Source organism: Budorcas taxicolor, chromosome 19 (assembly GCF_023091745.1).
Source record: "Budorcas taxicolor isolate Tak-1 chromosome 19, Takin1.1, whole genome shotgun sequence".
Lineage (NCBI taxonomy): Eukaryota > Metazoa > Chordata > Mammalia > Artiodactyla > Bovidae > Budorcas > Budorcas taxicolor.
In genome coordinates, this window is record NC_068928.1 from 43589140 (window position 1) to 43601845 (window position 12706).

General features: G+C 58.7%; 1 protein-coding gene across 2 annotated transcripts in view; it reads right to left on the minus strand.

Moving 5' to 3' along the window:
- HDAC5 (histone deacetylase 5) overlaps window positions 1-12493 on the minus strand; it is a 36957-nt gene extending 24464 nt beyond the window's left edge. Inside the window, exons 1-2 of one of the 2 annotated variants that reach the window (XM_052658413.1) lie at window positions 12368-12493; window positions 6486-6696 (exon numbers count right to left, since the gene is read on the minus strand). In XM_052658413.1, the coding sequence (XP_052514373.1) occupies window positions 6486-6682 (197 nt within the window). In that variant the 5' untranslated portion in view covers window positions 6683-6696; window positions 12368-12493. Of the gene's footprint in view, window positions 1-6485; window positions 6697-12367 lie in introns of those variants that run through there. The other variant, XM_052658414.1, reaches the window with a different exon arrangement.
- Window positions 12494-12706: the final 213 nt, after the last annotated feature.

A 12706-nucleotide genomic window follows, 5' to 3' on the forward strand; every position in this document is an offset into this window, starting at 1 on the left:
TCCCTGCTCCTCCTGGCTCCCTGCTCCTCCTTCCCGAATGAGCCGCCGGCAGCTGGCAGGAGACTGAAATAGCAGTTGGGGGAGGGCCCTGTCTATAAATAGGTGGAGCATGCTCAGGGAGCCGCCGGCCGGCTGCCAGGAGCCCAGGCCTGGCGGAGGCCCCATGGGGGGGGGGGGGGGCGGAGGGGGAGGCGCGTTCCACCCCAGGAGGAAGCGCCAGGGAGGGGGATGGGAACCGGGAAGAGCCTGCATTCAGGGCCAAGGCCACAGAGCCGGGTGGCCAGAGGCTGCGCTGGGGCAGGGCTCGGGCTGGAATAGCCACACATCTGGGAGCAGCTCTGGGATTGCTTTTGGCAGGCAAGGGGCTAGAGCCCCAAAAGCCTGACTCTGTCCTATACGTTCCTCGCACCATCCGGAGCAGATAAAGCAACTGAAAGGGTCAGGGACAGGTGGGCAGACAGGGCCACCAGGCCAAACCGTGCATCTTCCCAGGAGTCCTAATAGCCAATGGGAGCTGATTTACCTTCTGCCCTCTTTCAGACCTGGGAGGTGCCTCCCCGCCCCCTCAACCAGCAGGGAGATCCCTGAGCAGCAGCTAAATGGTGGCTCCCTCCTACCTATTGGGGTGTCACTTCCAGAGGCTGCTCAGCTTCCTTCCAGGGGGCAGAGAGACCCTTCCGGGACAGGCCTCACCCCACCCACAGAAGGGAATCTGGGAGCACCTGCCTGTGCTCAGGCCACAGGTAGCTCTTCCTGCGGTGAGTGCAATGCTAAGTAGCACATAGGTCACCTCATTTATTCTGCACGATGACCTCGGGAGAGAGGTGCAGACAGGGAAACAGAGGCACAGAGAGATGAAGTCACTCAGGTCATACAGCCGCTTGAAAGGTAGGGCTGGGACATCTGAAGTTCATGTCTGAGCTCTAACCACCACATCCCCTGCTCCCTGCATGGAGGGCACATGAAACTGCCCCAGGGTTTCCAGTAACAGGTACAATGACCACCCCCCCCCGGGACCAAGGTAGGAGGAGACCTGGGGTTGCAGCCCCTGTAAGAAGAGTTGAGGGGCTGCCAGCATCCAGCCCTTCCCCATCAGCCTCAGGCCTGGCAGAGCAGGGCCCGCTCCCAAGGCCCTGCTGGGACCTGAGACTGGTGTGCCATGAGGACCGGTGATACCCCCACCTACGCTTCCCACTGCTGGCCCATCCCTTCTCCTGAGGTTGTGCCTCCCACTGATACAGAGATTCCACTTGGCCCCCTGACCTCACTGAAGCCTTTTAATAGCCCGGTTATTCCTGGGTCTGTGTCCCCCTCCCCCTTCCTGATGTCACAGCTGCTATTTTGGAGCCCCCTCCTGGCCCCTCCTTGCCCCCAACTCTAGGCATGGAGCCAGGGACACCTGTCCTCTCCCTGGACTGGATGACCTCACCCTCCCGTCAGGAGCCCAGGAGGAGCTGGCCAACCAAGGACACAAGAGATGTGGCTCCTGCCAGCTGGGGACAGCAAAGGGGCCTCCTGCCCTCAGGTGGAGAGATCACATGGATGGGGAAGGGGCAGAGGTAGGCTGTCCCAGGTGCTAGACTGGCGGGTAAGATGGGTATGAGGGAAGCTGGAGGTTAACAGGAGCTAAAAAAGTTCTGAGCCTCAGCTTCTTAGTCAGGACAGACTCCAGAAAACGTGATCGAGCAGTGTTCCCCACAGGGGTCTGGAGTTGGTGGACACTTCAGAGTAGGTCTGGGGACTCCGTTCAGCACAATGCACCCCAAACTCATCCTGGCCAAGGGGGAGGGAAAGTCAAGGTCTCCTCAGCAGGGTGACAGGCAGCAGTCTCCAGGGAGCACAGAAAGCTGGGGGCAGCAGCCCGTCCCAACCAAGACTCCACCCACCCACGCTGAAAGCAACCAGAAGGGCTGGCTGGCCCTGTCCTGGCTCTCTCTCTGCCTGCCCCAGGCACAGGAGAGTATGGCAGGGAAACCCTGTTCTGGAAGAGAGGAAATCATCAGTTACAATGACTCAAAAGGCAGGGCCCCCAGAACGTGGAGCAGTCAGAACCCTAAGGAAACACAGCTCCCTGTTTAGAGAAGCTGGGAGCCCCCGGGAGGCTGGGCACCCAGAGGTGGCCAGAGCCAGGGGTTCAGGGCAGTTCCCAGCACTGCTACGCCTTTCAGCAACAGCTTGAAGTGGGAAGTAAAGTGTCAGACACAGCCAGACGATCCTCAGCATAGTTCCCAGAATCCTTCAGGGCAGTAAGAGAGGAGGCCTGGGATGCGGACAAGTTTCGTTTTTTTTTATTCTGAAGTTCAAGTGATGCAACATCTTCCTAACGTCTAACCTCAATCCTTCCTGCTTTATAGCTCCTCTCCTCGGGGTTCATGTCTCTTCTCCATGCCCCCTCCCCCAGCTTTCTCATGCATGTGTCACCCCACCAATCTTACAGAGCACCCACCAAGAATGGGTCACAGTAACCTCATGAAAAGCAGGCACCATCCCCTCCAGAGCCACCTTGACCTCGTTTGCTCCCTCTCTCCCTCACAGGCTGGGCTCAGGCCTCCTAACCCTTTAAATGTGGAGAAGGAGAACCTAAAGTGGTTCCTTGAGCTCACAAAGGCTCCCATCTTCTGGTCCCAAAAGGCCAGGGTGGGGCCCTGACTGTAAGGAAGAAAGTGAAATCTGCTTTGTACAGAGTATAAAAGCCGAGGGCTGGTGCAGGGCGGGGGGGGGGGGGGGGGGGGGGGGTACCCCGGATGGAGTGCAGGGTGCAAGCTGCCATGGGGCCCTGGAGGCAGGCCTGCCTGCCCTCCAGTTCTCTCCTGCCCTCGGAGTCAGTCATGCTGGAGCTTGTCAGCATGGCCCAGGAGCCGCCATGTGCCAGGTCCCATGCTGGGTGCTGGCTAAACCCTCTCATTTGAGACCCAGCCCAGGGAAAATGTGAACACCTACTGTGGCATCTTCCACATCCCCTCGGGGGTTGACCCTGCCTCCTCCAACTATTCCATGCTAAGCCTTCAATCCTTTTGGAATGTTGGGACAGGGGAGGATGGCACCGATCTCAATCCACAGTGAGTTCAGAGGCATGCCAGGGGGCATCAAAGTGGAGAAGGGACACCAGAGTTCACTACCCAGACCCCTGCCCCATGACGCATCTGACCCACTTTCTCCTCCTTCCCCGGGGGCACAGAGGCAGAGGCTGAGCCTGAGGCTGGGAGGCAGGACGCCGAGGTTCCTGGCTCCACCCCACGCCTATGCCCCAGTTTCTCTGGTCACCCAGAAAGGAGGGGGCAGCCGGGAAAGGGAAGGAGAGAAAGTGTGCAGCAAGCTGGGAGGTGCTGGGCAGGCAGGTGTTGTCATGAAGCTTGTCTCCCTCCCATGCTGGGGCTAAGGAACCTGGCCGCCTCCTCCAGGGGCCCTGTAGCCATCTACACTGGCTCAAGAGGTGGGCCTTCCCCGTGCCCACGCCTCTTGGCCACAGCACAGAGGACAGGGCAGTGAGGGACCAGACTGGGCCCAGGCCCCAGGATAGCTCCTCCAGGCTGGCGAGGGGCACATCCTGTCAGTCCTTCACACCCACTGATGGGAGCAGGAATGAAAATGAAGCCTCAATCCTCAAGCCTCCCGGTGCCTAAAGAGAAGCCAGATACCAGGCAGCAGCCTCCTCAGGGAAGCGGGCAGCCCCATCAACAGCCTCTGCTTGTCCTCCCAGGACTGCAAAAGAGGCAAATCAGGTCAGATGCTGGCATCTGGCCCAGCCCAGAGGGAAGTGGATCAGCTCCCACTCCCCAGGGAGGACTGGGGAGCCCAGAAGTAAATCTCTCGAGATCTCCACCTGCCACCCCTCACCCGGAAGATGTTTTTTCACTAACTTGTCCGCTGTGAGGGCAGGGATGGATCATCTCCTACTTTTCTTTTCCAAATAGGAAAGCTCCTGCCCTGAGACAAAAGGAGGGAAACTGCCCCTCACCCAGGCCTGCCCTTCTGAGTCCTGAGGGAGAGAGGGCTGAGTCTTCAGGGACTTGGGAGAGGGTGGAGGGGGTGCTCAGAGACCTGGGGGACTAACCACTCTCCTCATCCCCACCTTTAGCCCCAGGCCTGCAGCCTCATGCTCTTCCTAAGCTCCCTGCGAGGGACACCAGCTTCAATTCGTGGTTTCATTGGACTTCCGTGGAGTTCAGGAAAGCAGTTTCCAGGCTTTTGCTAGGCGCCCAGCACCCGCAGCCTCAGCCCAGATACCACCCTGCACTCTGGGAATGGCAGATGCCGGGCCCCTTGATGGGGGAGGCTGTGCAGAAGTTGGCCCACTCCCCCGGTCAGAGCAGCTGGAACTCCACATTAGGGAGAGGAGGCCTGGAGCCCCGGAAAAACTAGGTAGGAAGGGCCTCGGGACGCCCTGAACAATGATCCCAGTCTGAGCCTGGCAACAGTCCTAAAACCAGCTTTCCAATCTCTGGCCCCCTGTCCTTCTTCCTCCTTGCTGAACACAAGAGGACGGCATCTCCCCCTGCTGGGGGGAGCGAGAAAGCCAGCCAGGAGTCGCGGCCAATTCGATGGGCCCCTCCTGGCCAGGCTCAGGGTTGATGGACACCTCCAGCCCCTGCCAGTTCTGGGACAAAGGGCTACAAGGAGGATTCAGCCCACCTGCATCTAGAAAGACAACCCACTGACCTGATCCAGCTGAGGTTGATCATCTTAGCCTTTCACTGTAAGGCACTAAAATCCCAAAGCTGGAAAATGTCCTTTCGGAGCCACCAACAGATGCCTCTGGCCAGCTCCCATTCCCCCGGCCAAGGGTTAGACCCCAAGCCTGGTGTGCCTAGATATGGCTCCCAAACAGGTCAGTGTTGTAGCTCAGAGGAAAGAAGCAGCTGGCACTCTTGTTAGGCACAACCAACCCTGAGAGGGGCAGCATCCAGCTGAGATGGCCAAGGGACTGTTGAGAACCCACCAGGCCTCTCCTTCCCCTTCTCCAGCCCAGCCTCATAGGAGGAAGCAGGAAGTCAGGGTAGCCCACCCTCCAGCACCAGAGTCACACAGACCTCTCTACGTCTAACGCCTGACACAGCCCCTGCAGGGGAAACGAAGGCAGGCATTGGCAGGAGGTTCGGAGGGGGGACCACAATCCCAGCAGGAGGGGGCCCATCAACAAAGCTGACTTGCTGAATCTCAGGAGCCCAGCGTTCCCCAGCTGGCATTCTACTCTGTCTTGTGCCCGGACGATGTCACGATGGAAAGGGCAACAGGAGGGGGCACAGCCTTAACCAAAACAAAGGTCACAAAGCCAACCAATCCCACCAGCTTCTGGCTTCCCTGAATCTGTTGGAAGCCCTGGGACTGTGGTCAGGGCCACACGTCACCAGCACGCGGTCCTCACGACAGGAAGCCACCAGATGGAACACAGTGATGATGACGGGGAATGAGATGGGCCTCGACTCCTCCCTGATCCTGCTTTGCACCATCCTGCTAACTGGTTTCAGTCTCCAGGCCCTAGTTTCCCTGTCTCTAAAAGAATGAAAGGTATCTCCCACCCCTGCAAAAAAAGATGTAAGTAATAGGAAGGGCTGGGGGGGGAGGGGGGGGCGGGGGTTGGTGGTTAAAGTTGAGCAAGATGGACTCTGACCCTTTTAAGTCTGTGCAGAAGGAGACAGCCAAGGAGGGAAAGCAGTTATTACTCTGACCACACTGACCCATGACCCCCCTGTGAAACCCCTGAGGGTCCAGCTCAGGCCGCTTGGACACATCCACATGGGCAGACATCCAGACTCACCCGTGCACAAAGCTGCCTGGAGTCCCACCCACAGACTATTTCTGGCAGCACTAGGCAGGCTCCTAGGAGCAGAGGGGAATAAGAAATCTCAGAGTTGGAGACCCCAAATTAAGAATCTCCCCAGTCCAGGGCATGTCTACCTGGACTCAAAGAAGAGAGCCAAGTCTCCTTGGCTACGTGTCACTGCCCACTCCTCACCCAAATACCACTCATCCCAGCACAGGCTAAGGCTGGAGGCCTTGCAAACCTCCATCAAGAAAAAGAGTATGGAAAAGAGTATGGAGCTTCAGCAAGAAGAAAGGACACCACCATGACAAGGAAGCTGGGCACTCAGCTATCAGAGGGAACTTCTTCCAACATCATCCCCAGACCTCCCGAAGGGGTTCAGGGGCACACAGCCCCTTCACCCCTGCCTGTCTTGGTGAACAGGGGCAGGGTGGCATGGAATTGAAAGCCCCTGAGTCAAGAGGGCCAGCCTGGGATCACAGTTGGACCCATGCCCTCCCAGGACTAGGCTGGACCATCAACCCAACAACTTCAGGTCTACCTCTTAGTCAATCACTTCAGGCTTGCCTCTCTCCTTTTCTCACTATGCTTCTCCACTCCTGACCCCTTATTCCATTATGGCTCAGACCCTGAAGATCAGCTGGCCTGGGGTGGATATACCCAGACAGCCCATTACATCCAAAGCCACCCCAGGTGCCTTCTCCAGCCTCCCAACTCTTACCCGACTCGGTGGGAGAGTTCATGCCGGCTCTGGGCCTGCAGGAAGCTGGCGCTGGGGGCTGGGACGGGAGGGGGTGGAGCTGCGGTGATGTCAAGAGAGACAGACGATAACAGACAGACGGACGGGACAGGAGCCCGGGGCCGCTGTGCCTCTAACGCCCATCCGAGGCCATCCTTCGGGGTGAGGCAGTCAGGCATTCAGAACGGCATTCCTGGGGAGAGATGGAGCAGGGTTAGCGGGCCCCAACTCAGGAACCTGGGGGTGGAGGGAGACCTTGGAGCTTGTCAGTTACACCTAGGGAACAGAGGGAGGGCCACCTGCCCAGCAGCACGGCACTGGACCAGACCTAGTTTCTTCTCTTTCTAACCGGTGAGGCTGCCAGCTCTCACGGGAAGGGAAATGGCTACGGTAACCACATCCAAACTCGCTTTCAAGTAACCATGTCCACTGCCAGGTGGGGAGACCTCAGAGACTCCCAAGGGTGCCCAATGCGGGATAGGGTGTGCGCCAAAGGTAAAAGTGCAGGAAGGCCTTTGAACTCTGTCCAGGGCAGTGGAGAGACGCAGGGCTGATCTGGAGGCCCTCAAAGAACTTAAGGGTGAGACTGGTCCTCCAGCCCCACAGCCTGAGCTTGGATGCTCATCTTCTCCCCGGATCCTAGCGTCACAACCCTGGAAACGCCACGTGCTGCTGTCTTGATCTCCCCCATTCAACAACAGGTTGCCCTCAGAGAAAGAGGGCAACAACTGCTCTTTCTCTACCCATTAACCATGCTGTTTCTAAGAATTTCGAAAGACGGACACATTCATCCCACATCCGGTGCCCTCTGGACTAGGGGTCCAAGGCCCACACCCAGGGCCCTGCATGTGCTGTATAAGTTGTGCCCCGCGCAATGAGGTCTGAAATCCAGCCTCTGCTCTGCCTGCCAAGCTACACAGGCTGAATCCACCCAGAATAAGGGATGCTGTTTTCCAGTTTCTACAAAGACACCAAGAGACCCAGCAGCAGGCCTGCTGAGGCCAGTAGAGTAAAAGAGGATGTCCCAGTATTACAGAACCATGTGTTTGCCAACTGTCTCCACTCCTCCAGCTCCCCAACCCCCTCTGGCCCCACAGCTAGCCCTCAAGCCCCAGACACTACACACGCACCCACCTGGGCCCATCCCTAAAGAGTTCATGATCCACCCTAGACATGATCTCATTCATTTTTTTCCAAATGAAGGCAGGCCTTCCAACACCTAGTGAAATGGAGGGAACGGGAAGCAATAGGCAGGGGCCAAGTTTTAAACCCTAACTCTGCTCCCCAAACTAGGAAGAGGCAGTCACTTCCACCCCTGGACAGCCTACCTTCTGTCCGGATTAATTCTTGGTAAACTTTGCATTCTCATCAAGGATGGCCAGGCATGAGGTCCATACGGGGCCAAGGAGCCCAGGAGTCAGCCATGGCAGAGACAGGAGAACACAAACGTTGACACACACACAGGTACACTGCACATATACCAAGATCTCAAGTCTTCTACTGCGCCCCTGGGACTGGCCAAGGGACTGTTGAGAACCCACCAGGCCTCTCCTTCCCCTTCTCCAGCCCAGCCTCATAGGAGGAAGCAGGAAGTCAGGGTAGCCCACCCTCCAGCACCAGAGTCACACAGACCTCTCTACGTCTAACGCCTGACACAGCCCCTGCAGGGGAAACGAAGGCAGGCATTGGCAGGAGGTTCGGAGGGGGGACCACAATCCCAGCAGGAGGGGGCCCATCAACAAAGCTGACTTGCTGAATCTCAGGAGCCCAGCGTTCCCCAGCTGGCATTCTACTCTGTCTTGTGCCCGGACGATGTCACGATGGAAAGGGCAACAGGAGGGGGCACAGCCTTAACCAAAACAAAGGTCACAAAGCCAACCAATCCCTGACTCGGCAGCCAGGGAAAGGTGCACTCAGATGGGGAGGTGGGAGTAGGTCGAGAGAAGGGGCTGAATGGCTCCCAGCAGGCACAGGTGTGAGGCAAAGTCAGAAGAGGCTGTGCAGGGTTGGGGCCAAGCTCAGGAATGCAGCAGGTGGGGCTGTTGGTGCCCTGGCAGGGCCCGCGTGGGCAGACAGCTCAGCCCATGCCCACCCCAAGGCTGGCGCCCGGTCCTGCTCACACCCTTTCCCGTGGGCTGGGGAACACAGGTTCAGAATTTCCCACGATTCCCAGCAGCCCAAGTGACCCAGCCTGTCTCCTCAGTGAAAGGAACCTCCACAACAGGGCTCTCAGGAGGGGCAGAGTCTCCAAGGGCCAAAAATTAGGTTAAGATCCGCCCTGAGCCCCCATGAGTCCTCAACCCCTGGAGAAAAGAGGAAGGGAGGGGCTTCCAGAACTCCCAGGAGGCTCGGGGCTCTGAAAGGCTGCACTCCGGCCCCCCCTACCACATGTAACAGGACCCCTAGGCCCCCGTCCACCTGCAAAGAGTGTCTGCCAACACTCCCAGGAAGCCTCCCTAGGAAACAAAGCAGCGTTCACTTTGATCGTTCATGGGGACAAGCATAGATATTTGACCGGGGGTGGGGGGAAGGGCTGAAGGGGGAAAAGAGGAGCTTAATGGTGAAAACCTGAGCTGTCTGGTCCCTCCTCAGCTGGAGAAACTCACTGCTGACCATTGATATAGGAAGGTTGGGCGGGGGGGCAGTTGGGGACCAAGAGCTCCGTGGCTTCCGGCACGGGAGCAGTGAGCAGTCTGGCTTCCATGACATCACAAGCAGGCAGATCCAGGGTCCTGTCCACACCCCCTGAGAACTCTTGTCTTCCAGTCTGTCCCACTCCAGGATCCAAACCCACCTCCCACCTCCAGCCAGGGCGGCAGAAAACCAGCTGCATCTCACCCTACAAGTTCGTGGCTAAGCCGGGGGAGGAAGGGCAAAACACCCTAGGGTGATACGCCCCACTCCATTCATAGGCAACACAATCTCAGGTGGAGGGTGGGAGAAGGGCAGACAAGGGAGGGACAAGCAAGGATGCACTGCCTCAAAAGCCCCAGGTTCACAATGCGGCCCCACAGGCATCTCATCCCTCAAGGAACCTGAACTCCACCACCACGAGGCAGTGGTTCCCTCTCCCAACACACCAGCTCCAGCCCTGCTCAAGACAGCCCCAAGTCCTGAGCACTGAGGCCGGCCAGGGACCCCTTCCCTCCCAGGTGAGCTGTCCGGACCAAATCCTGTGAGACTGCTCCCAGTGTGAGATGTGCCCCCAAAGTCTCCATCAGAAAGCCATGAGCCCAAACATCCCATCCCAAGGCACAAAGGAACTCTCATCTTGACCCCTCCTGACCAGGGCCCCGGCTGATCACTTTCCCCAGCCTGGAGCCTTCCCCCAAGCTGGCCCACCAGAAGCCTGGAGGCTGATCAGAGCCAGGAGGGGTGGCTGACTTGGATGTCAGGGCCCAAACTAAGGGAGGGGGGAGGGCGACAGGGGAGGAAAAAAAGGCACCAGGCTGACAAATTCATTTTTGCAATCGGCCCATTTCTGTTTGTCTGCTCAGACGCAGCTCCAGGCATCTGCACAAGCCAGATGGAGGGAGGCTGCTATTTCTAGAAAAAAAAGAGGGGGGGTGGTGAGAGGGGAGGGAGGGATGAGGCAGAGGGCAGAAGACCGGGTCTGTTTGCCCTAAAACCTCAGGCAGAAGGATACCCCCTCACCAGCACTACCAGACAGGGTCCCCATTCAAGAAAGGGCTGGGGCTGGGGCTGGGGTGAGGTGGGGTGGGGGAGAAGAAAGGCAGAGAAAGTTTAATTAGCCAAAGTCAGCTACAATGGGCCCCCTCACGGGCTGCATCAGGTTTTCATTCATGAGCAAGCGACAGTGCTCCAAAAAAACGCCAAGAACCGCCCCCCCTCGCCGTCTCCCCCCCACCCCCCACCAAGAGGAGTGCGTCCTCTAGCAGGCTGGCTGAGCCTGATGCCGTGTTCCAGACATCCCTCCTCAAAGGGATGTGAGTAGGAAGAATTAATTATTAAAGAGCAGCTGGTACTTCAGCACCAACTGCACTCCCCCCAGCTCCTATAGCTGTTGCCCCCCTCCTCCCTGCAGAAACACAAACTACCCGGGCCCCCCAGGCCCCATTTCTAAACACACAGCTAACATGCCACCCCTAGGGAAGGGAAAGCAAACCTTTGTCTCTGCAGCTACTTACAGTGGGTGGGGCATGCGATACTGCCAGCCACCCCCCCCCCACTCCATTACTCCATCCAGCCACAGAGGAGGGTATACTGGGAAGGGGAGGTTGGCACAGAGCTAATGTGTCCTCCATCCTTGCCCCCAAGTAAACAGCACCTTGTATCTGCGCTCTGGCTCCCCACATGCATACCTTCCCAGGACAGAGTGGAGATGCTGACGGACCCAGTCCTCTAACTCAGAGACCCCTGCCTGCCTTGTCTGGACACAGCCCACAATCAAGTCCAAGGGGAGAAAAGCAAACGGAGGTTTCAAGAGAAGGGGCAGAAGGCAAACCAAGAGCTCCCCAAGCTTTGTGTTTAAGAGGAAGAGAAGGGGGTAAGACTGAAATGAAAATGCAGGCAGCCCCCAACATGGCTCACCCACCATGCCCAGCCCAGCCCAGCATCTCAACAGCCAGCACAGGCTGAGGAACTCTGGTGCCTAGAACTCAAACGGAGGACCCTTCCTGCCTACATCCTCTAAACCTGAAGAGGCCCAAGGCAGGACCCAGCTCCAGGCTCCAGTCCTCCCAAGCAGACTGGTCAGGGGTCCTTCTGGCTAAGACTCCTGGATCTCTCATCCCCTGCCTCCTTTTGTTCCTATGGTCTGACTCCATCCTTCCCTCCCAGTTGGACCTTGAACCCAGTTACCACCAAACCCACTTACCCCAACCGCCAAAGCTAATTCCATGCCCCGGAAGCACAGTGGTCACTGTCAGGCTGGTGGGTCTCTTGAGCACCCCAAAGCAGCTGCAGCTGCCACCCTTCCTCTTTAGGGATACACCTCACCTCAGAGACCATCCGGGGAGTATCAGGTGGTCACCTCCTCCCCAAAATGAGGCATTCTCACCTTCCCCTCTTCTCCCCAACCAACCAGCCTCCCAGATTAATTACTTATTACCCAGCCAGTTCTCATCTCCCCCAGGACCCCAGAGAAGGGCGGGGTAGGGAAGCAGCTCCCCCCAAGTTAAAAGGCACAGGTAGCGCCCCCTCCCTCTGTGAGACACAGACCCAGGAAAAATGGGGGGCATCCACCCCAGACAAGAAGTGGGGGGGTAGCTTTCATCCCCTAGCTCTCTCTCTAGCTCCAGGGTGTCAGACAGAAGAGGGTGGGAACAAACGCAGTAACGCCTCACTAGGGAAAGGGTACGAAGTAAGGTGGGCCCGCCGGCCCCCTCCTCGGGCATGTAAGTCAAGGACACAAAATCAAGGATGCGTTCCCAGGTATGCATTGAAGCGCTGTGGGGTGGGGGCGCCCCTCACCTCAAGAGTACCAAGAAAGGCTGTCCAGCGAAGAGGGGTCTGCAAAGAATTCGGGTGCAGGGCTCAAATCGCTCTGCAACGCACAGCGCGCCGCCCGGGAGAGGGCAAATCAGACAGCCCCGGCCGGTCTCCCGGCCATTTGGGGGTGTGGGTCGCGGGAAGACGGGCCCCTCCCTTACCTGTAGGGAAGGCGCCCCTGCCTGGGAGGGGCAGGGAGGGGCGCGGGTAGTAACCCCGAGGCCCGGCTCCCGGGCTGGCGATGCTCCCGGGGGGCGCCGCCTGGCACCCGGGCGCCGGGAGAAAGGAAGAGGGGCGCGGAGCTCGGCGCGCGCTCGGGGAGCCCGCGGGCAGCGACGGCAGGAGGAGGGGGAACTGTGTCGCGTCCGGGGAGCCTGGGGGAGATGGGATCGGGGCTGGTGCGGCGCGCTCACCCCCTGCGGCTCGAGCTCCGGCTTCGCGGGCGGCGGCGGCAGCAGCGGCGGCAGCAGCAGCGGCAGCACCTCCTCGACGGCTCCTCCATCTTTGCGGCGGCTCCTCCGGCTCCGCTCGCCGCCGCCACCAACAACAACATTCGGAGACGTCACTCCCGTCACGTGACCCTGCCCGGTGCTAAAAATAGAACCAGACCCCCCCCCCCCCCAACTTCAGCCACCTCCAACCCCTCCCCTCTTTCTTGGCCCTCCCTGCCGGGCGGGGCCAACAGCGCCACCGTGACAGCTGCTTAAAGGGCCAGTACGCGCAAAGGGTTGGGCTGGGGAGGGGGAGGAAGG